Source organism: Staurois parvus, unplaced genomic scaffold (genome assembly GCF_062004578.1).
Source record: "Staurois parvus isolate SC_StPar_1 unplaced genomic scaffold, SC_StPar_1.0 ptg001689l, whole genome shotgun sequence".
Classification (NCBI taxonomy): domain Eukaryota; kingdom Metazoa; phylum Chordata; class Amphibia; order Anura; family Ranidae; genus Staurois; species Staurois parvus.
In genome coordinates, this window is record NW_028319485.1 from 475,784 (window position 1) to 502,891 (window position 27,108).

Here is a 27,108-nt window from a genome sequence, read left to right on the forward strand (position 1 = left end):
TGCTGGTGGTTTCCATTTTTGTCATAGGGTGCTGTATGGCCTCCCATTGCTGCTGCCTCCACCGCCACACTGTGGCTCCACACTCTGGTTTTAGCCCCGTGACTGCCCAAATGAGTGAAGTGTGCGGTGATTCTAAGATCGACGGCACTCATCTGCATGTCATACTGCCTGACAGTATTATTTCTCTTCCCCAGCAGACTCCAAGGGCATTTAAATTAAAGGTACAGTGTTCAGCACTAATATTAAGTCTCTCTGAAGCCTAGAAACACCCTTTTTAAAGTTAAATTCACAGCGAATATATTCGACTCGAATCAAAATTTTTCCACGAATTCGCCGAATCAGTCGAATCAAATTTTTGAATACTTCGCTCATCTCTAATTTTTACATTATTAAAAAAATGTGTCTCTTTCTATGCTTAAAATTTTATTTATTTTGTCCATAACTTGTATTGCTATCATGTAGGGGACCAATAGCCTCCTATGTGATGGCATATAGGTGATAGGTTCTCTTTATGGAGACTCCTAGGGTATATTAGACTGTAGATGTCTCCTGTCTACTCCACTGCAGATGATGGAACACAGACCACCTTCCATCAGCTGCTTCCCCGGCACTGATCCCGGAGAATGACAGCTCCAGTCCAGGAAGTGATGTCATCCACGTCATACATGTCACTTCCTGGTCTGTGTACAGGAGGTCCACTGAGTTCCCGCCACCCTTCCCAGTGACACCCACCATGACAGGACCATGCTCTGCTGTCCGGTGGCGGGGTCATGGCACATTGCAGCAATGTTCATGGAAGTAACAGGCGAATTCACAGCCATTTGTATCACTTCCACATGAAATCAGACTTTACTAAAGTCCTCACACTCCCGGCTGTATAGTGGTGGGGAATGTGAAAAAAATAACAAATCTGTAGCATTGTAAAAAATCCAAATCCCCAGCAAGTGGCTGCAGGTTCATATTTTACCACCCCCTGTTGGATTTTTGACACATATAATACTTCTTTTAGTGTCTTGAGGCGATTATGAATGAAAGAGCCGTTGAAATAAAAATAAAGTGTGATTTTATTCTATCACACAATGGTGTAAAATAACAATGTAAAGCGTATCATGAACAGTTCCATGTAGATAAAACTACTGTAGAAATATCAAGCTGAAGTTTAAAGAAAAAGTCACCATTTTTAGTTATTGAAGTCCGGCCATGTGCTGTTCTGTCTTTCATGTTCTTGTCCTTCTCATGCTCTACTTGTCCTTCCAGACTTTGTGAAGAAGCCGGAAATAGATGGAAGTGACGATATTTGTCTTGCAGCACGCACCTGTTGTTTTCTCAGAACGTCCTACACATGTATGTGTATGTGTCAGAGTGTCAGTGTTAGCGTGTGTGTGAGCTCCCGTCCTCTGTCCCTTATATGCAGAATGAGTGTGTCATAGCGAGAGATTCGTAATACCTTGTATGGCATAGAAGGGAGGGGACGACACTCACATAATGGTTTTGATGGACAGGAACATATGGATGCTGATGTACATAATATTGTAAGCCGATGATGTAACCTCAGCTATTCATATTTAAATGATAATATAACTTCAATGTATAATCACTAATCTATATATGTATCAATATTAGAGACGTATACTAAATACACACAGATACTATTAAAATACATAATGTAATAGTACATCTATAATGAGTCCTCCTAATACCCTTGACATATACTAGAGACTTCTAACCAGCTATGCCTAAATATAGTCTTCAGCTGGTTTAGCTGGTCTAGCTAACTTACCCATATTTACTGTCTCAGCTAACTTACCCATATTTACTGTCTCAGCTAACTTACCCATATTTACTGTCTCAGCTAACTTACCCGTATTTACTGTCTCAGCTAACTTACCCATATTTACTGTCTCAGCTAACTTACCCATATTTACTGTCTCAGCTAACTTACCCATATTTACTGTCTCAGCTAACTTACCCATATTTACTGTCTCAGCTTAACTTATTCCTATTTTTCATTCTCAGTTATGTCTGAAGAATTGTAATACTACCATTTGTCAAAAGACCATTCACACATATTAATATTAATTATGATTAATCATAAAAACCAAATATTTTGCAAGCTTGCCATCAATATAAGTGCCGAATCATAATTTTGATTTCTAATAAATCCCCCTTACTATGATTAGTCCATAATTAATTTTTAACCAATGCACACTTCATTCATGGCCCATACACACTGCCTTATTCCAAATGATCGTACATATTCTTCATAACTGGACCAACCAAAAATAACTTTCCTTCAAAACTCTATACCTTATCTTCAGTTTTTCTTACTATAAAAATTCTTAATCATAATGTTAATTTTAAATGATATATGATAATAATATAATAATAATAATAATTAAATGATGTAATAATAATTAATGTAGTATATTTCCATATTTGAATAATATTTTAACTCTCCGGAAATATACTTTCCATTCTAAAATGTGTCATAAGTTTCTATTGCTCATACAAGAGTAATATGTTTCTTAACCTTTTAACAAAAGATATTCTATTAACTGGAATAAGTCTGTGAAGTATTAGCTAAAACATATTCTGTATATGAATATGTAAAAAATAAATAATAATAATAATATTATTATCCTAATATGGATGTAAGTATCAGAATAAGAGGATCATTAAAATGTATATGTGACCTATAACAATATTTTCAATAATAAATGATGTTATCACTAATAATAAATAGATTTCCTCTTGATGAATCTTTTCTTCATGCAATGTCTATAAAATATCTTCTTTAAGTTCTGTAAAGTAGAAACATTTTTGTTGAACGTGATAAATCAGTCACAAGTGTGAATTATTAAGCTCCTGTTCAATCTTCTTCCCATATGAAGATCTCTTCTTTAACGTCCAAATTCCTTCACGTTGGCTTGTAGGAAATTGTTACGCTTCATGTTTGATTTTAGATGTCATTTCTGTAAAGAAATGCAGTATTGTTACTTTGGCACAAACATTACATTATTCTTACACCTTTTTTCAACAAATATGAAAGATTATGGAACAATCAGTTTATGAGGTTGGAACACATATTGTGAAGTAACATTACTTCCTATTTCCATTTACAGAAAATTTCTATATATCAATCAAAATACTGTCCTAATCCTGTCTAAAATTACCTAAACTAGAATACAAAAGTAGTGTGATATTTAGGTATGACAGGACGCAATATTTCATCATAGGTCATGACCGCAAAACCCTGTTTTACTAAACAAAGAAAGGTTTTGTATCACCCCAGAGATGACAAAGGATTATGCCTTTGTTCTCATCCCTATAATATTAGAAATATGCGTAGCTGTTTTCTGTGCTGATGTCATTATTCTGGTGTTAGAGTGTTCTTCAGTAATACATGTGTTGCTGTGAATGTGAGGTAGAGACTTGTCTGATACAGCTGTACCTATCACAATGTGTTTGGCTAACGGTGCTCTTATCCACTGAGGATACCTTTCACCACATTCTCTGAATTCTTCTTAGTGAACTGTCAGGAGACTGTAATATGATACTGTGTGACTTCACTGTGCTTTCTGATGCTTTGATTGCATAAAAGACACTTAGCCGTTGCAGTACCTCAGGTGTAAAAGTTCTTTCCAATGGTGATACATCTCTGGAGAAGTAACTAATTAGTCTCTCATTACCTTCTTTTAATTGAGACAAAGTTACTGAAATTGCATTATCAGATACATGAGTTTTCACAACAAAAGGAGCATTGGAACAAACCTCAATTGTACCTAATGCTGGCGCATTCTGCAAATCCTTTTTCAACACTTTTAAAGCATTATTCTCATTTGGACCCCATTGGTCAACTAAGTTATTTTTACTCTTCAAAAGATGATATAATGGCTTAACTTTCTCTGTGAAACCATGTATAAACTCTTTGCAATGATTTATGTTTTTCAAAAATTGTTGCAATGATTTATGAGTTGTAGGAACTGGAAAGGCAGTGATAGCTGTGACTGTTTCTTGCAATAATTGTCTCTTTCCTTTACTAATCTGCATGTGAAAGCATTTCACCTGACTTTTCATCAGCTGAACTCTTTCCGGGTTTAATTTTAGGCCTGCATCCTGTAACAACATAAATAACTCAGACAAAAGAGTAATATGTTCGTTAACATTCTGCGTACTCAGCATAATTGTATTTACATGCTGAAAAATGCATTCTGGCCTTGAAAATGTTGATAGAATTTTTGCTATGGATTCATGGACTACACCATCACTGATGTCTAAACCAGCTACTAATCGAGTGAATGCATAAGTCTCTTTCTGAAACTTAAAAGCTAGCTTGTATTGACAACTTTTAGCTAAGGGGATCGAAAAATGACTGTTATCGATTTCCAAAACAGAAAACACTTTGGATTCGGCCTTTAAATGTAACTTGATATTAGAATGATCCGGAACAACTGCTTTGTTATTTGTAATATGTTTATTCAGTGTCCTGAAGTCAACTGACAAAGAATATGAATTGTCAGCATTTTTGATAGGCCAAATACAGTTATTTACTACTGATTGTGTTTTCTTTAAAATGCCAAGTTGTACAAACTCTTGAATAATGGCAGAAAGTGGTCCTATTGATTCTTGTGGTAACTCATACTGATTAAGGGGTATGGGATCTTTTCCCTCAATATTCAATTCTGTATCTTTCAAAGTTCCTATGTCATTTTTAAATTTTGACCACAAACTTGGAAAACGTTGTACCAATTCCTTTAAAGCACAATTACCATCAGTATCGGGCCATCTTTGTGCTGTAGACATTTTAGAGTTGAAACCAACATCACTGTATATAGAAGGATCCATTAACATTGATTTGGGCCTAGATGGATTCCTCCAAATAACTTTAGTCGGAATATCAATAATCCACTTCTGCTTATTGATAAAATCAATGCCAAGAATATTCTCGGTGGCATTACTATACCAAATATCAATGTTAGTTTTCACTAGCCCAGGTACTTCAAATGTTACATTAGGCACCTGTCTAGCAGTGGAATGACCTGTATTATTAAAACCTTTTATATTACACATGGGTGAATTTGGTTTCACAGGTACGTTTTCTCTGGTCAGATTAATCTCAGATCCGCTGTCAATTAGGAATCTGATCTTTTTACCATTTAGTAATCCGTCTATAAAAGGCCTTCCATTGTCATCCAATACTATTGGAGCGACAAATTCTAACGATATCGGGGATGAATGTGGACGTGATTCTATTTTTGGAACTGGTAATAAACCATTTCTGTCAGTGACAGCCCTTCTCACCCTGTTGTCAGAACAGTTGTTTCTAGTCAAAGTGTGAATTTGTTTAACTGTTGAAGCATAAGGCAATTCAGTTAAACTTTTATCATTACACAACACAGCAGGTTGTACAAAAGCTGCTTTTTCACTTTGTATTTCCAGTTTCTTTATTTGTGAGTAAAATTTAAACTTCCAACAATGGCGTCTGATATGACCTTGTTTATGACAGTGAAAGCATGTGGTATACTCTTTATGACTCGCTTGCTTGCATCTGTCGTTGTCATTCTTACTGGGACCTGTAGTTCCTGGCAGCACTGTAATCTGACTGTTTTTGTCACTTTGAAGCGCAGCTACCTCATAAGTGATATTGCTATTTTTCAATTTTCTTCGAATTTTGTCAATGAAACTTACTATATCATTCAGATTTTGTTTTTCCTCTGCTATGACAATGGTTACTGGGTCTAAATACGTGAATTTCTTTACAAAAGCTTTGATCATAGCTGAGTCTTCCTCATTTTCTACTCCAAATATAATTTTATATGCTTTGGAAAACTTATTTTTACATTCAAAAGGGTCTTCGTCTGCAGTAGTCTGAAGTAAGTCTAGCATTTCTACAGAAGGTACGTCTTCACCTGTTGAACATAAGAGCAATTGTCGCAGTCTGTCTGTCGCGTCATTATGTTTTTTCTGATCTTTATCGTTAACAACAGTATTTTTAATTCGAGACATAAATTTAATTGGTAGCCACATCGGAAATAAATAATTTATGTCATGATCTGAAATCTGATGGCATTTGACATGCATTTCATATATTTCCATGTTGCTATAAATAACTTTATCTGGATCATAAGCAGGGATGTCTTTTAAAACTTTCATTAATTGATTATGTATTTGCAACTTAAGTTTTGCAGTTTTACATAACAATTCTTTATGTTTAATTTGTGTTTCGTCATCAGAGTCAATATCCGAACTTTCAGAGATATCGGACAGCCGTGGCTCTGGTTTTGAATCACTCTGTTTGTCATCTGTGTTTATCATGGCAACCTGTTTACTGTCATTCTGCAGTCTTAACAAAAGATTTGTCTTTGAATCAATTTGTTCCTCAAGATTCTCTACGTAATTACAAAAAATGTCACAGTTTGGGCAACTAGGAGCATCTTGAGACAAATTTTCATGCTGTACAGTGCTACATTCTGTCTGTTTTAATGTACAAGCTTTTTTAACAGATAAATCAACATTCAAAATCATTTTGTTGAATATTCTTACTAAATTTAAGATGTTAGATATCTTTTTACGTTGTCTGTGCACAGTAAATCTAGATTTATCTATCTGAATATTGGCCTGTAAACATTCGTTATACATATAGTGCCATAGCTGACCGTCTTCAGGATATAAAGAAACATCTTTAAATTCTAACTTGCTTTCATTTACTAAGTCATCAATAAATTCCATAATTGTTACTCACCGTAATCAGAAGATTTTCTCGTTTGACCCGGCTCAGTCACTGGAATTCTCGTCCAAGTCTGTTTAATCGCCTGTTCTGCTAGGATTTTTTCACCGTGTTTTCCCAAGACTTGACAATCACAGAATTGTGCGTAGTTTTCCCCCTTAACAAGGCATGGGGAAATCCGTAGAAAAAACGTGCGGCGGTGGCTGGCTCGCCAAAATGTTGGATTTTTAGACACATATAATACTTCTTCTAGTGTCTTGAGGCGATTATGAATGAAAGAGCCATTGAAATAAAAAATGAAGTGTGATTTTATTCTATCACACAATGGTGTCAAATAACAATGTACAGCGTATTATGAACAGTTCCATGTAGATAAAACTACTGTAAAAATGACAAGCAAACGTTTAAAACAAAGTCACCATTATCTGTCATGGCTGTTCTGTCCTTGCCATGTGCTCCATGCTGTCCTTCCCAATGACTTTGTGAAGGAGGAGAAGCCGGATGTGACTAAATTGTAGCTGGAAGTGATCTCAGTATGCACCTGTTGCAGCTTCTCAGACGTGTGTATGCAAGAGTCATGTAGCTTGTGTGTATGAGAGAGAGTGTGAGAGTGAGTCTCTGTGTCTCATGCACTTTTAAGAGGCAAATGTACGTCATAGTTAGTGATCTTAATACCTTCTATGGAAAGTATTACTGCTTAGAAAAGCCATTTCATAAAAGGAAAAGATGCTAAACATATGATGTTTGATGGACAGGAACATATGTATGCTGATATACCAATGATGTAACCCTTAGCTATATATTTAAAAGATAGTATAGCTTAAGAACATATCAATGTATAATCACTAAACTATACATGTATTAATGTTAGAAATGTATTCTAAATATACACAGAAAATACGTAATGTAATAGTAAGTCACTTCTAATAACCTTGACATAACTATCAAATACTTTTAACCAACTATCTCTAAATATAGTCTACTCAACTTTCAACTGGTATATACTAATTCAGCTTAACTTGTATATCTTTTGGTCTCAGCTATAATTGAAGAATAGTAAATACTACCATTTGTCAAAGACCACTTACACATATTAATATTAATTATGACTAATCATAAAAACCAAATATTTTGCAAGCTTGCCATCAATATAAGTGCCGAATCATAACTTAGATTTAACAGATGCTTATCTTAAAACAAATTGTCAAGCGATAAAATATTCAAATCCCTCCTAGTTGTGTATTGATGGACATAAGCACTAAACTCAGTTCATCCAATCATTACATTCCAGTTTGCTCAGATTTTAGTTTGTTTCTCTTAAAGTAGCATTTTATCTTTTCCCTTCTTCTTTAGCTTGTGGACTGACATTGGGGATGTGAAACTAACTTGTGACACCTAAAACTTATTTAATATTCCTTTTTTCCAGAATATAATCTATGATGAAATTTGTGAATCCTCCGATGATAGATTAGACCGGCATTAACTGAAAAAGTTTTGTCACATTGAGAGCATTAAAATGGCTTCTCTCCAGTGTGACTCCTCTGGTGTCTGATAAGATCTGACTTCTGTGTAAAAGCTTTATCACATTCAGAACACTGATATGACTTCTCTCCAGTGTGAATCCTCTGGTGTCTGATAAGATCTGACTTCTGTGTAAAAGCTTTATCACATTCAGAACACTGATATGACCTCTCTCCAGTGTGAATCTTCTGGTGTCTGATAAGATCTGACTTCTGAGTAAAAGTTTTATCACATTCAGAACACTGATATGACTTCTCTCCAGTGTGAATCTTCTGGTGTCTGATAAGATCTGACTTCTGTGTAAAAGCTTTATCACATTCAGAACACTGATATGACTTCTCTCCAATGTGAATCCTCTGGTGTGTGAGAAGACTTGACTTATGAGTAAAAGCTTTATCACATCCAGAACACCGATATGACTTCTCTCCAGTGTGAATCCTCTGGTGTCTATTAAGATGTGACTTCACTGTAAAAGCTTTATCACATTCAGAACACTGATATGGCTTCTCTCCAGTGTGAACTCTTTGGTGTATTATAAGGTATCTCTTGCTTGTAAAAGTTTTGTCACATTCAGAACACTGATATGGCTTCTCTCCCTTGCAAGCCTTTTGGTGTGTGATATATTTTCTCTCCATTGTAAAATCTACAAACAAGTAGTTTGAAATGACTCCTCTTATGTATACTTGGGTTGGACTTTATTGTAAAGCCATTGTCACTTCCAGAACACTGAAATTACTTTTCTCCTGCTGGATCAAAGTGGAAGAGGATCCAAACCATGACTTTTAGAACACAGATATGACTTGTATCCCGTGTGAATCCTCCAGTGAACTGCAGTAAAGACTTTCAGTCAATTAAGACATCCATGTGTTTTATTTTCCATGTGACTCAGCTGTATTCATGAAGACCAAAATGTCCCAAAAACCTGGTTCATCAATCTACCTGTAGAGAAAGAAAAAAGAATTCTATATAAAGGGCTACATAAAGTTGCTTTCTATTTTTAATGTTCATTACTAAACATATCTTATGAATAGAAAGAACATGTACAGCATTATCTACAGTATTTTTTTTAATCAAATAGATTTTATTTAGAAAGTTTATAAGTGCGCACAGTATTCCCAACATTCAGCCCAGACAATGGAGTCATACATTCTCACGTATAGGCAGTTGTGGCACTGTTACAGATCATACAGAACAATAACTTGCTTTGTCTATGATGTCACTTTTACCTTTTATAAACAAATGAACAGAGAAAAGAAGAAACAACCTAGAACAATTCAGCTGTACACGGCAAGTAACTCCCCCAGTACATACATAGATAGCTGACACCGATCAATGAGGCCCGTGTCTACAGGATCATACCCCAAGTATGGGCCCCCCATGTAGTCACCATTCAGTAGGATACAACTGGCCGTTCTCCTTCTATGGGGCTAAAAGAGATAAGATTTTAAAAGCCTATGAAGAACTAACCAGGAGTGAGCAAGGAGTATCCAGCCAGTTCTGCCAGACATACATCTCCTGGGGGAATTACAATGTTGGTAAGTTTGTTTTTCACATGTTAATGTGGAGTTCACCTGCTCAATCCACTGTTGTCTGCTGGGAGTTTGAGATGATAGCCAAGATCGGGATATTTTTTATGGTCAATAAACAGCAGCCTCACTATTGCTCTATGACTTGTAATAGGAGGAGGTGTAAATAATTCCTCCTCTATTGACACCAAGAGGAACACCTGAGGAATATTGAATACCAACATTATAATACTGGTCATATCATTCCACTTTTTGAATATCTCCAGAACACGTATCAAATCCCTGACATCACCGCTACAAGTGGGGTCAAAGGGGAAATCCCTCCTATCCTAGCTGAACAATTGAGCTGGGGTCCTGAATGATCTATGCAAAAGAAATGACTGAGTTTCTGTGAAGAGGACAGAGAGATGAGAGGTATGGAGGTCAAAATCATCTCCCACCACTTTCTCTGATTTCCTGTGACTGTTTTCCATTTCTTTCTATAAGTCTTCAGTAAGAGTCAAAAGACTGGAATATATATATGAAAGATCATGCCTTTCCCACTGGTGCCATCTGAAGCCCATTAACAAGTGTGAGAGTGATGTGAAATCTGTATCTGATGGAAGTAGCAATCAATGGATGGGATCTAATGTGTCTACTAAGTCCCACCTGGTAAGATGCTGAAGTTGGGCAGCGATAAAATAAAGTCTAGCATTTGGTATTGCTAGGCCTCCTTGGTCTTCACCATACTGTAGAGTAGGGAGTTTGATTCTAGCTGACGGCTTCTTCTAAATGAGTTCCCCAAACTGGGAGTCTATACTGGAGAACCACTTACGAGGTGTCCACATGGGAGAATTGTGGAGTATATAGAGGAATTGTGGGGTCCATATCTTCTCTTGTTCATAGATGTTATTGGAAAGAGATAATAGTTTTACAAGGAGCTCATAAAGTTGATTGCAGGACTCAACAGTGTCAGGGAAGATCACCGCGGCACAGGAATCTGCGCATGCGCAGGATCCTGACAAGGCATACAGGAAGGCGGGCACTAGGACCCAGGCGCACCTGTCACCAATGACGGCACTGGGCAGGCACTAGGACCCAGGCGTGCCTATCGGTGCTGGGCGGGCTATTTAAACGGGCTACTGCAGGATCCAAATTGCCGTATGGTCTTATTCCTTTGCCTGTGATTCCTGACTCTCAGTTGTTTCCTGTTGCCGAACCCAGCCTGCTCCTGACTACCATTGACCTTCTCCTGCCCTGACCCCTGGCTTGTCTCTGGATATTCTTCTGCCTGCTCCTGGTCATTCTGACCTCCTGTTGCTGAACCTGGCCTGTGACCCGACTATGCTTCTGCCTGCTGCTCTGGTCTGCTCTGCTTTTTCGGACACCAAACCCGGCCCGCCTGACTCCGCTACCTGCCACATGGATCCATCTGCATCCTGCTCTGATCTGCTCTGCCTTTTCACATCAGGCTCACTACTAAATTACATGACACTAGAAGTCTCCTCTACCGCAGCTGGGCATACCTTGGGGCCACAACCTGGTCTCAGCCTGCTCCAAGTCCATCCCCATCATCAGGGGCTCTGGTGAACAAGCAGACAGGGGCTTAGACCCCTCACCCTAGGGAACCCCAAACTGTGGACCTATAGAGCTACCGCTAGAGTCGTGACAGTACCATACGGCCATGTCTGAGCCTGGAAGAGGACCTTCTCCCCTGGATGAGATATGTCATCATTTGACCGCACTTACCCAGGCTGTTAAGATCTTACAGGATGGATATGCACATTTGGAAGAACGTATCCAAACCTTGGCTACACCCGCTTCTGTACCAACAGATCCGGCTACTTCTCCCTTGGCTAGTGATTCCTCAGAAACCCGTATTAGTACGGTGGTCCAGTTACCTTCACCTTAACCTTGTGTGCCTACTCAAGAACGATTTAATGGGGATCAAAGTAAATTCAGGGCATTCAGAAACGCATGTCAGCTGTATTTTGACCTGCAAGCACAAACTTTCTCCACAGAGACTGTTAAGGTGGGGTTCATCATCTCCTTGCTGCAGGGAGAACCTCAGGGTTGGGCCCACCGCCTGCTCAAGAGTCACCATCCACACCTAAACACCATGACTACATTTTTCAATGCCATGGCCCAGCTATACGACGTTCCACAGCAGACAACTACAGCTGAAACAGCATTACATGCGCTTCAACAGGGTCGCCAAGCAGCAGAGGACTATGTCTCAGACTTTAGACGATGGAGTGGTGACACAAACTGGAACGATGCAGCCCTACAACATCAGTTCCACCTGGGCCTGGCCGAGCCCCTCAAGGACAAGCTAGCTCAGGTAGGCATACCTGGTTCCTTGGAAGATCTGATTGCGTTAGCCATCCAGATTGACCGTCGGCTACGTGAACGCAGGTTGGAAAGATCCAACCAAGCTCTGAGGCCTACCTGGGTGCTACCCAAGTTTCCAGCTCAGCACAATCCCCCTGCTAGAACCCGGGATTCTGAGGATACGGATGCCCCGGAACCTATGCAACTCGGGCTAATACATCCTTAACTAACTACCGAGGAATGCCAAAGATGTCGGGTCCACAACCTCTGTTTATACTGTGGAGAACCAGGCCATTATGTGCATTCCTGCTCAGCTAAATTGCGTAAGTGCATCTTTGTTTCTTCAGCTGCTCCTCCATCATGTTCAAATAGTTCAACTCACCTGGCTGTTCCCATTTCCTTCCAGCATCCCGGAAGAACTTTGTAGGTGACGGCAATTATTGACTCGGTGGCCTGCAGCTGCTTCATAGATTTAAACTTTGCCGCCCAACAACATATCCCATTACTGCCAAAAGAACACGGGTTAAACATTTTTCTTGCTGATGGAACCCGTATTAAATCCGGACTGGCAGACAAAGAGACCCCACCAATCCATACTACAGTAACCAACCATCATCAGGAATTTTTACTTCTAGATGCTATCACCGCCCCACTGTTTCCTCTCATACTGGGCCTTCCTTGACTACGGGGCACACGAACCTCAAATTACCTGGAAGTCGGGCTCGATCCAATTTCCCTCTTCTTACTGCCAGGAACATTGTTTGGCCAAGGTATCCTCAGGTCCACCTACCCTACTGTGCATGGACTCTGATACGGAACTCTTTCAAACAATTCCTCCAGCTTACCATGACTATCTTGACGTATGCAGTAAACGGGGAGCAGATACACTTCCTCCTTATCGATCCTATGACTGTCCGATCGATTTGCTTCCCAGGTCTGAAATTTCCATTGGGCGGATCTTCCCCTTATCTGAATGGGAACTAGGAGTTCTAAAGGAATATATCGAGGAGAATCTTCAGAAAGGGTTCATTTGGCCCTCCACATCACCAGCTGGAGCTGGAATATTCTTCATAGAAAAAAAGGACAAGTCCTTGCTGCCCTGCGTGGATTATCGGAAACTAAATAAGATTACCGTTAAGAACCGGTATCCCCTTCCCTTGGTTCCTGAACTATTCCAGAGACTCAAGACTGCCACTATCTTCACCAAGTTGGATTTGAGAGGGACATAAAACCTGGTCCGCAAACAGGAAGGGGACGAATGGAAAACGGCCTTCCGCACCCGTTTCGGCCACTTTGAATACCTGGTCATGCCATTTGGGTTATGCAACGCGCCTGCCACTTTCCAACATTTCATTAATGACATTTTCAGAGATTACCTGGATGTTTTTGTTGTCATCTACCTGGATGATATATGTAAATCCTCCTGCGCTTCTATGTCTCCTAGGATGAGTAAAAGGAACAGCCGCTCACATCCAAATCTCACCTTAAGATAGAACTAATAAATCTAATATATAAATGATGTAGCGCTGTAATAACTCATGAGTATGGTTATAAACATATCACTCTACTGACATCCAAAAGATAGCAATTGTGACATATATAAGTGATGCGTGCAATATAGAATACACTTATATATGGTTGCACTTCTCTACGGTTGGTGAATCACAGGATTCCCAAACATCATACTTATGAGCATCCTACCATTGCCTGACTAAAGAGGAATAGAGGAAGGAGGAGGAGAGAGTATAGAAGGTGGTGGAGTCATTTCTGGCCTGGAGAAATCGTGTAGGATCCAGGGTGATCCAAGAGGCTTATTTGGCCCCTGTGGGTCGCAGGGGGAAAGTGAGCGGGCACGCCTGCCATATAGGAGTACTTCTCACTACCTGCACTGGCACAGCAGCACATGGTGTGATCATTGCATTGTGTGGATTTTTGAGACACAACTTGACACCGAATATAGTGGACTTTTTATCACCATTGTTTATATAAGTCACTTATCTGATGATGCGTAACCCTGTATAGGGAAGCACTGTGTGACAATGATGATATGATCACTTGTTTATGATCACTTGGATATTTATAAGTGTATTCTATATTGCACACATCACTTATATATGTCACAATTGCTATCTTTTGGATGTCAGTAGAGTGATATGTTTATAACCATACTCATGAGTTATTACAGCGCTACATCATTTATATATTACATCTACCTGGATGACATTCTGATTTTCTCCGCATCTCTGGAGGTACACCGAGACCATGTGAGATGCGTTCTGGGACGGCTTCGCCAGCATGGACTATATGCTAAGGCAGAGAAATGCAACTTTGAGCAACAGAGCATTTTATTCCTGGGCCTGATCATCTCTACTGCCGGAATTGCAATGGATCCCCAAAAGATCACAGCAATTTTGGAATGGCCGGTACCCTCAGACAAAAAAGGAGTTCAGGGGTTCATCGGATTTGCAAATTTCTACTGGAAATTCATTAAGAACTTTTCGGGCCTCATTTCACCTATCACTCACCTCACCAAGTTAGGAGTCCACTTCCATTGGACCCCAGAGGCGCAAACAGCTTTTGAGACAGTGAAGAAATTATTCACAGCAGCCCCCATCTTAAGCCATGCAGACTCCTCTCTTCCTTACACCTTGGAAGTAGATGCGTCCTAAAACGCAGTAGGGGCAGTTCTTTCACGAAGGAAAGGCCTGAAGGAACTAATGCATCCAGTAGCCTTCTTCTCTAGGAAACTTACCTCAGCTGAAAGGAACTACGACATTGGGGACCGAGAACTCTTGGCAATAAAGACAGCACTGGAGGAATGGAGATACCTGCTGGAAGGGGCCATACATCCAATTCTGATATATAGCGATCACAAGAATTTAGAATATTTAAGGACTGCTAAACGTCACAAACCACGCCAGGCTAGATGAGAACTGTTTTTCTCCAGATTCATTTTTCACATCACCTACAGGCCAGGATCCAAAAACACTAAACCAGATGCGCTTTCACGTATGTTCGAGGATCCAAAAGAATCTCCAAAACCGGACACCATTCTACCAGCAGGGAATTTCTTGCTATTAAAGTCTGAACTTCGGGGGCGCATGCGCGGCCAGGGACGATGGCGGCTGCATTTTAGCTGAGCTCCGCTCATCCCCGGCCAGCACGGACTCACCTGATACGCGCCACTGCTTCCCTGCTAATAAGGGTGAGTCACACCCACTTGGCACCCGGCCCGGCTCCAGGGAGAGACCTGTATGGGGAAGATAGGGCACTGGAAGCCCCCCTTCCCGTAGCCACCGGATTCGCGGCCCTCGCCGCTCTGGCGGTTCCTGTCCAGGCCGCAATCCCCGGCCTCCAGTATGCCCAGGAACCCAGGGAGAGATCCCGGCCCCCCGGTGGTCACGGAGGGTACTGCACCTTCATGCCTGTCAGCTTTCATGCCTGCCTCTGCCCTGACTCAGCCCCAGATGGAGGACTCTGATCCCCATAATAAAACTGGGGATCCCCAGTTCCCTGGGGGGACAGCAGAATACTCTGCATCGGGAAATCATCCTCCCTCCACCCAGATATCTCAGCAAACCATACCGTCTCCTTCCCTCACACTTTCAGCGCTAGATGACAAGCTGCAAATTTTTCTGCGCAATATTACCGCATCCATATCCACTAAAATTGGAAAGCTGGCATTAGATCTCAGAGGGGAAATAACTCAGATTGGAGACCGCACTGATAAATTGGGGACGGAGTTTGATGATTTGGTGCAATACGTTCATGTTTTGGAGGAGGATAACGCATATTTGAAGCATTCCATGTCCCAAATGCAGCTCCAGCAAGAGGATTTAGAAAACAGGGAACGGCGCCAAAATATCCGTATACGCGGTATGTCCGAATCAATCGCTGATGCGCAATTGCACCGTCACCTTCTGTCCTTCTTTAGCGCAACTGCTCCATTGGTTCCGGAAACAGACTGGCGAATGGACAGGGCTCATCGCTCACTGGGCCCAAAACCTGTCGAAGGCACCAGACCACGTGACGTCATAGTTAGCTTCCACTTTTTTCAAAGCAAAGAAGCCTTATTATCAGCTGCTCGCCACAAATCATCTCTGGAATTTAAAGGTGACAGACTCCAACTCTTCTGCGATTTGTCTCCGACTACCTTGGCCAAGAGGCGAGCCCTGAAGCCGCTCACCACACACCTTCAACAACATCATGTCCTTTACCAATGGGGGTTTCCTTTCCGGTTGGTCGTAACTAGGGATAATACCCAAGTCGTGCTTCGTGATCTTCATGAGGCGGATTCCTTCGTAAAGCGCCTGGGACTTCCACCTTTGCCTGAAGATATGTCCCCTCTGCCACCAACTCCGTCTCGTCCATCCGCCACCCCCAACAAGATCTGGACTCCAGTCCGCGGAGGTCGGAAGAGACTCACACGTACCCCACAGCGTCCACGTCACCCTCAGTAGATCGATCCGTCTGTATGATGATTCTCTGGGGTGCCCTTCTGATGTGTTTCCGGTGATGATCCTTCCTTCCTGGGTTTTTTACATAATTTTTTTTCTTTTCGGGTTTCTCTTTTCTGTCCGGCCGAACCATTGTTGGGTGCATTTTCTCACTTCTGTTTTATCTGGCCGGGCATGACGATTTTTCTGATGTCTTGATTGTCATGCTGCTCCCGAATTTGTCTAGCCATAGGCCTAGACCAGCGTTTTTCAACCACTGTGCCGCGGCACACTAGTGTGCCGTGAGATATTGTCTGGTGTGCCGTGGGAAAAATTGCCTCGGCTCACAAATAGACGGGCAAACTACGGCCCGGCGGACCTTTTAATCTGGCCCATGGAGCGTGATGCTGTCAGGATGATCTGTCCCCCTCGACGTATCTGCGCATGTGATGGAGATCGCCGATCGGCTGCTAATGCCTGAAACTGGCACATGCGCAGATACGTCGAGGGGGACAGATCCTCATAGGAGACCTACACCGGAACGGCGAGAGGAACGCGCGGAGCAAAGGTAAGTGAATTGACACAGGGGGGGCTTGGGGACTTAATATGGGGGATGAATTAATATGGGGAATGAATTACTATAGGGGGGATGAATTACTATATGGGGGATGTATTACTATGGGGGATGAATTACTATGGGGGATGTATTACTATGGGGGATGAATTACTATGGGGGATGAATTACTATATGGGGGATGAATTACTATATGGGGGATGAATTACTATGTGGGGGATGAATTACTATGTGGGGGATGAATTACTATATGGGGGATGAATTACTATGTGGGGGATGAATTACTATGTGGGGGATGAATTACTATGTGGGGGATGAATTACTATATGGGGGGTGAATTACTATGGGGGATGAATTACTATATGGGGGATGAATTACTATAGGGGGGATGAATTACTATATGGGGGATGAATTACTATATGGGGGATGAATTACTATGGGGGATGAATTACTATATGGGGGGTGAATTACTATATGGGGGGTGAATTACTATATGGGGGGTGAATTACTATGGGGGATGAATTACTATGGGGGATGTATTACTATGGGGGATGAATTACTATATGGGGGATGAATTACTATATGGGGGATGAATTACTATATGGGGGATGAATTACTATATGGGGGAGATGAATTACTATGGGGGATGAATTACTATGGGGGATGAATTACTATGGGGGATGAATTACTATGGGGGATGAATTACTATATGGGGGATGAATTACTGTATGGGGGATGAATTACTATGGGGGATGAATTACTATGGGGGATGAATTACTATATGGGGGATGAATTACTATGGTGGATGAATTACTATATGGGGGATTAATTACTATGCTTACTATGGGGGAATATTACTATACTTACTATGGATGACACATACACATCATTCATCTACTCTTGGTCCGGCCCCCGGGTCCAATTATAAAATACTTTAGGAATCAAACACAAAGAAATTATTTTATAATTACTTTATTATGGAATAATATTCAAGAGAATTACTTTATATATAGTCAATATAGGCACAGAGGTAAATTTTTTTAACATTTTCTAATGGTGGTGTGCCTCGTGATTTTTTTCATGAAAAAAGTGTGCCTTTGCACAAAAAAGGTTGAAAAACACTGGCCTAGACGACTTGGGCCAATTGGTTGTTCCCGAGTTTATATCCTCACGGATACTTATGTCAATTTCTATGTTTACACCTTTCTGTGTTACTTTATTGTTTTTTGTTTTTTTTTTCTATTGCATCGATGGTATTTCATTTCTTTTTTATGCTAACACATTTGCTTCAATTTTTGTTATTTTATAATGGCTTTGAGGTTTCTGTCGTATAATGTCAAGGGCCTCAACTCCATTCAAAAAAGGTGGATGGCTTTGAGGGAATTTCGATCCTCAGGAGCAGACATTATTTTTGTTCAAGAGACCCATTTCAAATCAGCTGGCTCCTTTCGTTTTGCCTCAAGATTTTTTCCCCAAGCCTATTCGGCCTTTGATGCCCCCGGGAAGGCTGGGGTGGCAATTTTCATTGGGTCGCACTGCTCCCTTCGGATTGTTTCCTCCAAAGTTGACCAAAAAGGTTGTTTCATTATTCTGGAATGTATGCTGGGTAACACTCCCCTTGTTCTGTTGAATTTATACGCCCCCAATACGGGTCAATTGCAATTTCTTTCCCAAACACTCGCTGCTTTAGACTCTTTTTTCACTTCGCATGTGATTGTGGGGGGTGATTTTAATTTGATTTTTTTCCCCCATAAGGACAGGAAAATTCTTTTTGAGTCCACACCCTCGAAGTGGCAATGCTCCGCTTCAAAATCCTTTCGTAGACTGATAAGGGAGCATCGTCTCTTCGACGCCTGGCGGATTAAACACCCCAACTATAAACAATTTACTTTCTACTCCACCCCTCACCGTAGCTTCTCCCGCTTAGATCATTTTTTCATCTCTGCCCCACTGCTTCCACTCTTGGTCTCTTCTGAAATTAACCCCATTACCTGGTCTGATCACACCTCTCTGACTTTAAACCTTTTCTTTCCTCCCGCTATACCCAAACCATGTCATTGGCACCTTAATGAGACCTTCCTCTCCACAGATCATCTTAGGGATGAATTGTCTCGGGGACTTGATACCTATTTTACCCTCAATGTTGGCTCTGTAGCCTCTTCCTCTATTTTATGGGAGGCCCATAAGGCGGTATTTCGGGGACTCTGTATTTCTATGGGTTCTCGTTTAAAGAAATCTGCGGCACGTGCTAAGGCCTCTCTTGTGCATCAACTATTTTTGGCGGAGCGACGGTTGATGGCCAAGCCGTCCATTTCTGGGCTCCGGAAGGTAACATTTTTACGTGACCGAATTAAAACCCTCGACTCCAGTAAGGCTGCACAATCCCTTCTGTAGGTTAAACAGAAATTTTATGAATTTTCCAACAAACCCCATCGTATGTTAGTCAATCGACTTAAAGCTCAGTCTCCTTCCACGATGCCTGATCTTTTAATCCAACCAAACGGCAGCCCTACCTATGATCCTCAGGTCATGGCAACCCTTTTTGGCTCCTACTATGAGAAACTGTATAACTGTTTGATCCCAGACCTTCACCCGCCTCTCACACAGTTATCCTTTGACAATTTTTTTGATTCCTTGTCATTTCCGAAACGATCACCCTCAGACATTGCCATTCTTAATGCTGACATTACGATAGAGGAATTACTTGATACAATTAAAACATCTCCCTTCTCGTAAGGCCCCGGGTCCGGATGGTTCACCCTACACCTATTATAAATCCTTTATTGGTATCCTGGCTCCCCATCTCCTTTCTCTTTACAGAAATCTTTTTAAGGGGGTCACACCCCAGACTGAATTTTCACGAGCCTATATCTCGGTTATCCCTAAACCCGATAAAGATCCCTCTATTGTAGACAACTACCGTCTGATTGCCCGACTTAATTCCGATTACAAGATTTTCACAAAAATTTTAGCCAACCGACTGTCCGGAATTATTTCCAAACTCATACATAGGGACCAAGTGGGCTTTGTGCCTTCCAGACATGCTGCGGATAACACCAGGAGATCTATTGATCTGGTTGATCTGGTTAATCGATCCTCCACCCCTGCTGTGTTACTGAGCATGGACGCTCAAAAAGCTTTTGACCGGTTAAGTTGGCCCTACATGTTTATGGTTTTGGAGAGGTTTGGTTTCCGGGGTCCATTTGTAGCAGCCTTGAAGGCCCTTTATTCTTCCCCATTTTCGCAGGTCAGATTAGCATCTTTTCTTTCACTCCCTTTTCAGATGTCAAATGGCACACGTCAGGGTTGTCCACTCTCCCCTCTGCTGTTTATTCTTTGCCTGGAGCCACTGGCCACAGCCATTAGGTCGAATCTGGATATTCACGGGATACATTCCCATACCCATGAGTACAAATTATCGCTGTTTGCAGACGACATCCTCCTCACACTCACGAGTCCCTATACTTCTTTACCGATTTTGCATCAGATCTTGAAACAATTTGGGGCTATTTCAGGTTACAAAGTTAATACGTCTAAAACTGAGGCACTCCCAATTCACGTCCCACCTGTCACATTATCCTTGCTTCAGGAAGCCTTTCCCTACCGGTGGTGTACCCATTCTTTAAAATATTTAGGTACTAATCTTACTTCCTCTTACCAATCCATATACGAGGCCAATTTCCCTCCACTATTTATAGCAATTTCTCGCTCTCTGAAACGATGGGATGCCTTGCCCATCTCTTTCCTAAGATGCATTAACGTATTAAAAATGACAGTGTTGCCTAAACTTTTGTACCTGTTTGCGACCCTCCCCGTTCCCGTTCCTATGTCCAAACTTCACTCTCTTCAGAAATCTTTCCTGCATTTTATTTGGCACAACAGGCGGCACAGGATTGCACGTTCTGTTTTGCTTTCCCCACGATCTAGGGGGGGCTTGGGGGCCCCGGATATTATAACATATTACTACGCAACTCATCTTCGTTTTCTCATGTCATGGTCTTCCCATCATCCTCCCAACACATGGACTGAGATCGAATCTTTGCAATTGTCCCCAGCTCATCCATGCTCTCTCCTTTGGTCGACCTCAGCAGTGGATGTCTCCTCCTTTCGCCATTTATTTCTGGGACCTATGTATTTTTCTCTGACAGTTTGGCGGAAATGTAGGGCTAAATTTACACTGGCCTCCGATTGCTCCCCACTGACAAATGTCCTCTATAACCCTAATCTCCTAGACAATATGGCCATGTCCCGGATGTCGCATTGGGTTGTAGCTAACCTTTTTCAATTGCGTCACTTGGTACACCCGGTGTCTCGTAAGTTACACTCATTCCCAGTCCTCCAGAAAAAAAGCCCTTTTACCTTCTCAACACCTATATATTTATCTTCAAATACGCCACTTTTTTTCCACTTTATCTCCTTCATTGACTCTGGGGAAGCCTACTCCCTTTGAAAGTTTACGTATGCAGGGTCCCCACCATAGGGGTATAATCTCTAATACTTATAAACTTCTTATGGAAGCCCCCTCCTTATCCAATGATACTCACCTTTACATGCGTAGGTGGTCTCAATTCACACAATGCGATATTGATTTATTAACATGGAAGAAAATTTGGGAAAATGCATCTAGATCTTCTGTCTGTGTGGTTTTTAAGGAAAATATTTACAAGACTATGATGTTATGGTATAAAACACCTGAGGTTCTGCATGCTTATAACCCGAGTGCTTCTCCTGATTGCTGGCACTGTAGTAGAGACCTTGGTTCTCTCTATCATATTTTTTGGACATGCAGCTCCATTACTCCTTTCTGGCAGGATGTTCTCTCCTTGCTGAATTCATTGCTGCATGTCTCTCTCCCACTTGATCCATTACATTTTTTACTGGGTCTACCATTCCCAGGATTACCTAAAGTATCCAGGAAACTCGCTGTACATGTGCTGACCGCGTCCAGGAGAAGCATTCCTATGTGTTGGTTATCCTCTAATCCTCCTTCAATGCCGATTTTGTACAAACTCATTGCTGATGTAAGACAGATGGAATATTTGACTAAACTACATAGTTGTTCGTTTGCTGTATTTGAGATGATTTGGCTCCCGTGGGATACTTTCACCTCTTCTATGCCGGCCCACATTGCAAGGCCCTGATATCCTTTACATTGATATTTATGACTCCGCTGGTCCTGACACTATTTAAATTTTGCCATCGATGTATCTTTCTGTTATGTTTATTTTCTTTTCTTATCCTTTTGAAATATACTGTTTGTATTTCATGAAAACCAATAAAAATTGTTAATATAAAAAAAAAAAGTCTGAACTTCTGTCTCAATTGCAGCAGGCCTCAGTAGGAGCCTCTAGTCCACCTGGAATCACTGTACAGAACAGGGAAGGGCTTTCATGGAAAGGGGAGCAAATTTTGGTACCCGAAGAGGCACAAATTCTTGTTCTGGGTTACTGCCATGATCACCGGTTAAGCAGGTCACTTCGGGGTTTCCAAGACATTGGAATTGGCCCAACGCTCGTTCTGGTGGCCGAATATGGCTAAGGATTGCAAAACATATGTAAGGACTTGTGCCATCTGCAATCGGAACAAGACCACTCGAAACAAGGCCTGGGGTTTACTTAAACCTCTACCAGTGCCTGATAGGCCTTGGAAAATGATATCCATGGACTTTATAGTGGAACTTCCGCCTTCCCAAGGACATACTGCTATTTTTGTGGTTGTGGACCGGTTATCAAAAATGGCCCAATTTTTGCCACTAAGGAATACACCCTCTGCTTCTGAGACTGCTCGGATTTTCATTAAAGAAATCGTAAGACTCCATGGAGTTCCTGTGAACATTGTCTCGGTCCGAAGGGTACAATTTACTTCGTGATTTTGGAAAGCGCTATGCGAAACCCTGGAAATCAAGTTATCCTTTTCCTCTGCCTACCACCCACAAATAAACAAACGGGCAAACCGAACGAACCAATCAGACCCTGGAACAATACATCAGATGTTACACATCCTTCCTCCAAGACTACTGGGTGGCAATCTTACCTCTGGCAGAGTTCGCATATAACAATGTTAGCCATTCTGCCACTAAACAATCACCATTTGTTGCTAACTATGGGTTCCACCCTACCTTTTTACCTGACCTGGTCCCAGAAACTTCCGTTCCTGCTGCTCAGAATATACTAAATTTCTTTGTCTCTAACAATAAATTGTTACAAGAGGCGGTCGCAAAAGCCCAGGAAGACAACAAGAGGGTCTTCGACAGAAAGAGAAAGGAAGAACTGATTCTGCATCTGGGAGACCAGGTCTGGCTGGCTACAACTAATCTGAAGATGGCGTGCCCTTCGAGGAAGTTGGCACCAAGGTTTGTGGGCCCATTCTTGATAAGACACAGAATTAAAGTCACATATGAATTGGCACTTCCGGAGTCCATTAGAGTACACCCAGTTTTCCACGTGTCACTGTTGAAACCTGCCGTACCCGATCCATTTCCTAGTCATAGGTCAAGGTGCACCGAGTCCATAGACGTGGACAGGGAAGAGGAATTTGAGGTCAAGGCTGTTGTGGACTGTAGGAAAAGGAGGGGTCAGACACAGTACCTTATTAAGTGGAAGGGGTATGGTCCGGAGGAAAACTCATGGGAACCAGCTCAGAATGTTCATGCCACAGACCTAGTTCAGGAATTTTTTCGCAGTCACCCGCAAAAGAGGAGCCAATTGGGCATCCAGAGGCTGTCCATAAGGGGGGGGGCAATGTCAGGGAAGATCGCATGAATATGTGCATGCGCAGCATCCCGATAAGACATACAGGCAGGCGGGCACTAAGACCCAGGCGCACCTGTCACCATTGACAGCACCGGGCAGGCACTAGGACCTAGGCACGCCTTTTGGCGCAGGGAGGGCTATTTAAACTGGCCACTGCAGGATCCAAATTGCCGTATGGTCTTATTCCTTTGCCTGTGATTCCTGACTCTGAGTTGTTTCCTGTTGCCGAACCTAGCCTGCTCCTGACTACCATTGACCTTCTCCTGCCCTGACCCCTGGCTTGTCTCTGGATATTCTTCTGGCTGCTCCTGATCATTCTGACCTCCTGTTGCTGAACCTGGCCTGTGACCCGACTATCCTTCTGCCTACTTCTCTGGTCTTCTCTGCCTTCTTGGATACAAAACCCGGCCCGCCTGACTCCGCTACCTGCCGCACGGATCCATCCGCATCCTGCTCTGGTCTGCTCTGCCTCTTCACGTCAGGCTCACTACTAAAGTATGTGACACTAGCGGTCTCCTGGACATACCTGGGGGCCGCGACCTGGTCTCAGCCTGCTCCAAGTCCATCCCCACCATCAGGGGCTCTGGTGACCAAGCAGACTGGAGCTTAGATCCCGCACCCTAGGGAACCCCAAACTGTGCACCTATAGAGCTACTTCTAGAGTCTTGACAAACAGTAAGTCAGAAGGGGTACAACCCTTAGAGGTAACATACAGGTTGTAATTTGTACACTACAAATAATATCTTCATACATTAAGATTCATTAATACATTTTTCAAAAAATTTGAAAAAAAAAAGTTTGTTTCTATTATAAAATTTAGCAAACAGGTAATTGTTCTACTTCACTGATGTGCATTGATGAGGCTGCACTGATAGGCGGCACTGATAGGTGACACTGATGAGCTGGCACTGATAGGCAGCACTGATGATGGGTACTGATAGTCGGCACTCATAGGCAGCACTGCTGGGCACTGACTGGCGGCACTGCTGGGCAAAGGTGGGTGACACTGCTGGGCACTTGTGGGTGGCACTGGTAGGTGGCTCTGCTGGGCACCGATCCTCAAGGCACTGATCATCAATGATCGATGCCGATCCCTCCTCTGACAACTGCCAGCAGTACTTTCCTCATGCTCTGACAGGGTGAGGAAAGTGCAGTCAAGACCCGGCAATTGCATTTCCTGATGACCAGCGTGTCATAGGACACGGCAATCACGGAGATCACGGGGGGCACGCAGGAGAGCGCGTTCTGGGAGGACATCATAGGACGGCCTACCAGGACTGGCCAGCCACAGTGCAGCTGTCATTTGGCTACCTGCGGTCATCAACTAGTTAAAGCAGCACTTCCCCTTTTGGGTGGAGCTCTACTTTAACTTCAGCAAGAGATACCAGTGCTATAGTATCAAGGGGGGAGTGAATGTAGGGAGTGAAACATGTTATATACTCTATAGTATCATTTCTGGTACTCTCACAGTGGGAGTATAGATACCATACACATCCCTCCTCAGCTTCTCACCCCTCCCCCATACACATCCCTCCTCAGCTTCTCACCCCTCCCCCATACACATCCCTCCCCAGCTTCTCACCCCTCCCCCATACACATCCCTCCCCAGCTTCTCACCCCTCCCCCATACACATCCCTCCTCAGCTTCTCACCCCTCCCCCATACACATCCCTCCTCAGCTTCTCACCCCTCCCCCATACACATCCCTCCCCAGCTTCTCACCCCTCCCCCATACACATCCCTCCTCAGCTTCTCACCCCTCCCCCATACACATCCCTCCTCAGCTTCTCGCCCCTCCCCCATACACATCCCTCCTCAGCTTCTCGCCCCTCCCCCATACACACCCCTCCTCAGCTTCTCGCCCCTCCCCCATACACATCCCTCCTCAGCTTCTCGCCCCTCCCCCATACACATCCCTCCTCAGCTTCTCGCCCCTCCCCCATACACATCCCTCCCCAGCTTCTCGCCCCTCCCCCATACACATCCCTCCCCAGCTTCTCACCCCTCCCCCATACACATCCCTCCTCAGCTTCTCGCCCCTCCCCCATACACATCCCTCCTCAGCTTCTCACCCCTCCCCCATACACATCCCTCCTCAGCTTCTCACCCCTCCCCCATACACATCCCTCCTCAGCTTCTCACCCCTCCCCCCATACACATCCCTCCTCAGCTTCTCACCCCTCCCCCATACACATCCCTCCTCAGCTTCTCACCCCCCCCCCCATACACATCCCTCCTCAGCTTCTCACCCCTCCCCCCATACACATCCCTCCTCAGCTTCTCGCCCCTCCCCCATACACATCCCTCCTCATCGCCCCTCCCCCCCTCCTTGTATAATGACCCTGGGCGGGGCAATCTACATTTAGTAACAAGAGACACACCAGCATATTGATCTGTCTATAGCAGGGACAGGAGCCGGGACCAGGAATAGGAGATCCACCTGACTTACCCGTGTGCTCTGACATGGAGAAGATCCCATGCTGGCCCTATGGTGGCCGTGTGTTCAGGATGGAGACTGACAATCACAGGACCTTCTAGAAGCCGAACTAAAATGGCTGAAAGGAGGAAAGTGTTCCCGGGACAGGAAGTGACAGAGAGAAGCGACAGACAGAAAGTGACACTGCCAAGAAGTGACTCCAGACAGATTTATACAGAGGGTGCAGTATAGAGAGCAGACACTAGATGGTGCTGGTCCAAAAAAAGCTGAATAGCATAAAAAAACTGAAAAACAAAAGATGATGGCGGCTCGTAAACTTCTATTGTGAATGGATTAGATCTCCCTCCATTTTGTTGTAGCCAGCCTGTCCCTCCTCCGGCGGCCATTTTCCCTTAGTCTAATATCAATGTTTGTACAGTTATCACATTACATTGCAGTGTATTAGAGCTCCCTCCTCCATTTTATTGTAGCCCTCCTGTCCCTCCTCCGGTGGCCATTCTCCCTTAGTCTGATATCTAGGTTCTCGCAGTTATACACATCACATAGCAGTGGATTAGATCTCCCTCCTCCATTTTGTTGTAGCCCGCTTGTCCCTCCTCTGGCAGCCATTTTCCCTTAGTCTGATATCAATGTTCTCACAGTTATACACATTACAGTGTAGTGGATTAGATCTCCCTCCTCCATTTTGTTGTAGCCCACCTGTCCCTCCTCTGGCGGCCATTTTCCCTTAGTCTGATATGAATGCTGGCACATTGTGTCCCCTGATATTAGACATTAGCCGGGTGATTGTATACACACAGCGGGCAGATCTCAATCAATGTCACC

The 27,108-nt window shown here is 42.8% G+C and overlaps 2 protein-coding genes across 2 annotated transcripts in view; one reads left to right on the forward strand and one right to left on the reverse strand.

Moving 5' to 3' along the window:
- LOC149434742 (uncharacterized) overlaps nt 1-2,036 on the forward strand; it is a 55,548-nt gene extending 53,512 nt beyond the window's left edge. Inside the window, exons 3-4 of the mRNA XM_089663445.1 lie at nt 1,258-1,344; nt 2,017-2,036. Coding sequence (XP_089519571.1) covers nt 1,258-1,344; nt 2,017-2,036 — 107 coding nt within the window. The remainder of the gene's footprint in view (nt 1-1,257; nt 1,345-2,016) is intronic.
- LOC149434743 (uncharacterized) lies at nt 1,047-26,613 on the reverse strand. The gene is made up of 3 exons (XM_089663453.1): nt 26,296-26,613; nt 6,743-9,187; nt 1,047-2,972 (listed from the first exon to the last, which is right to left on the reverse strand). Exon 2 carries the CDS (start codon nt 8,881-8,883, stop codon nt 8,239-8,241), a length of 645 nt encoding a protein of 214 aa, XP_089519579.1. The 5' UTR covers nt 8,884-9,187; nt 26,296-26,613; the 3' UTR covers nt 1,047-2,972; nt 6,743-8,238.
- Between the last annotated feature and the right edge of the window lie 495 nt (nt 26,614-27,108).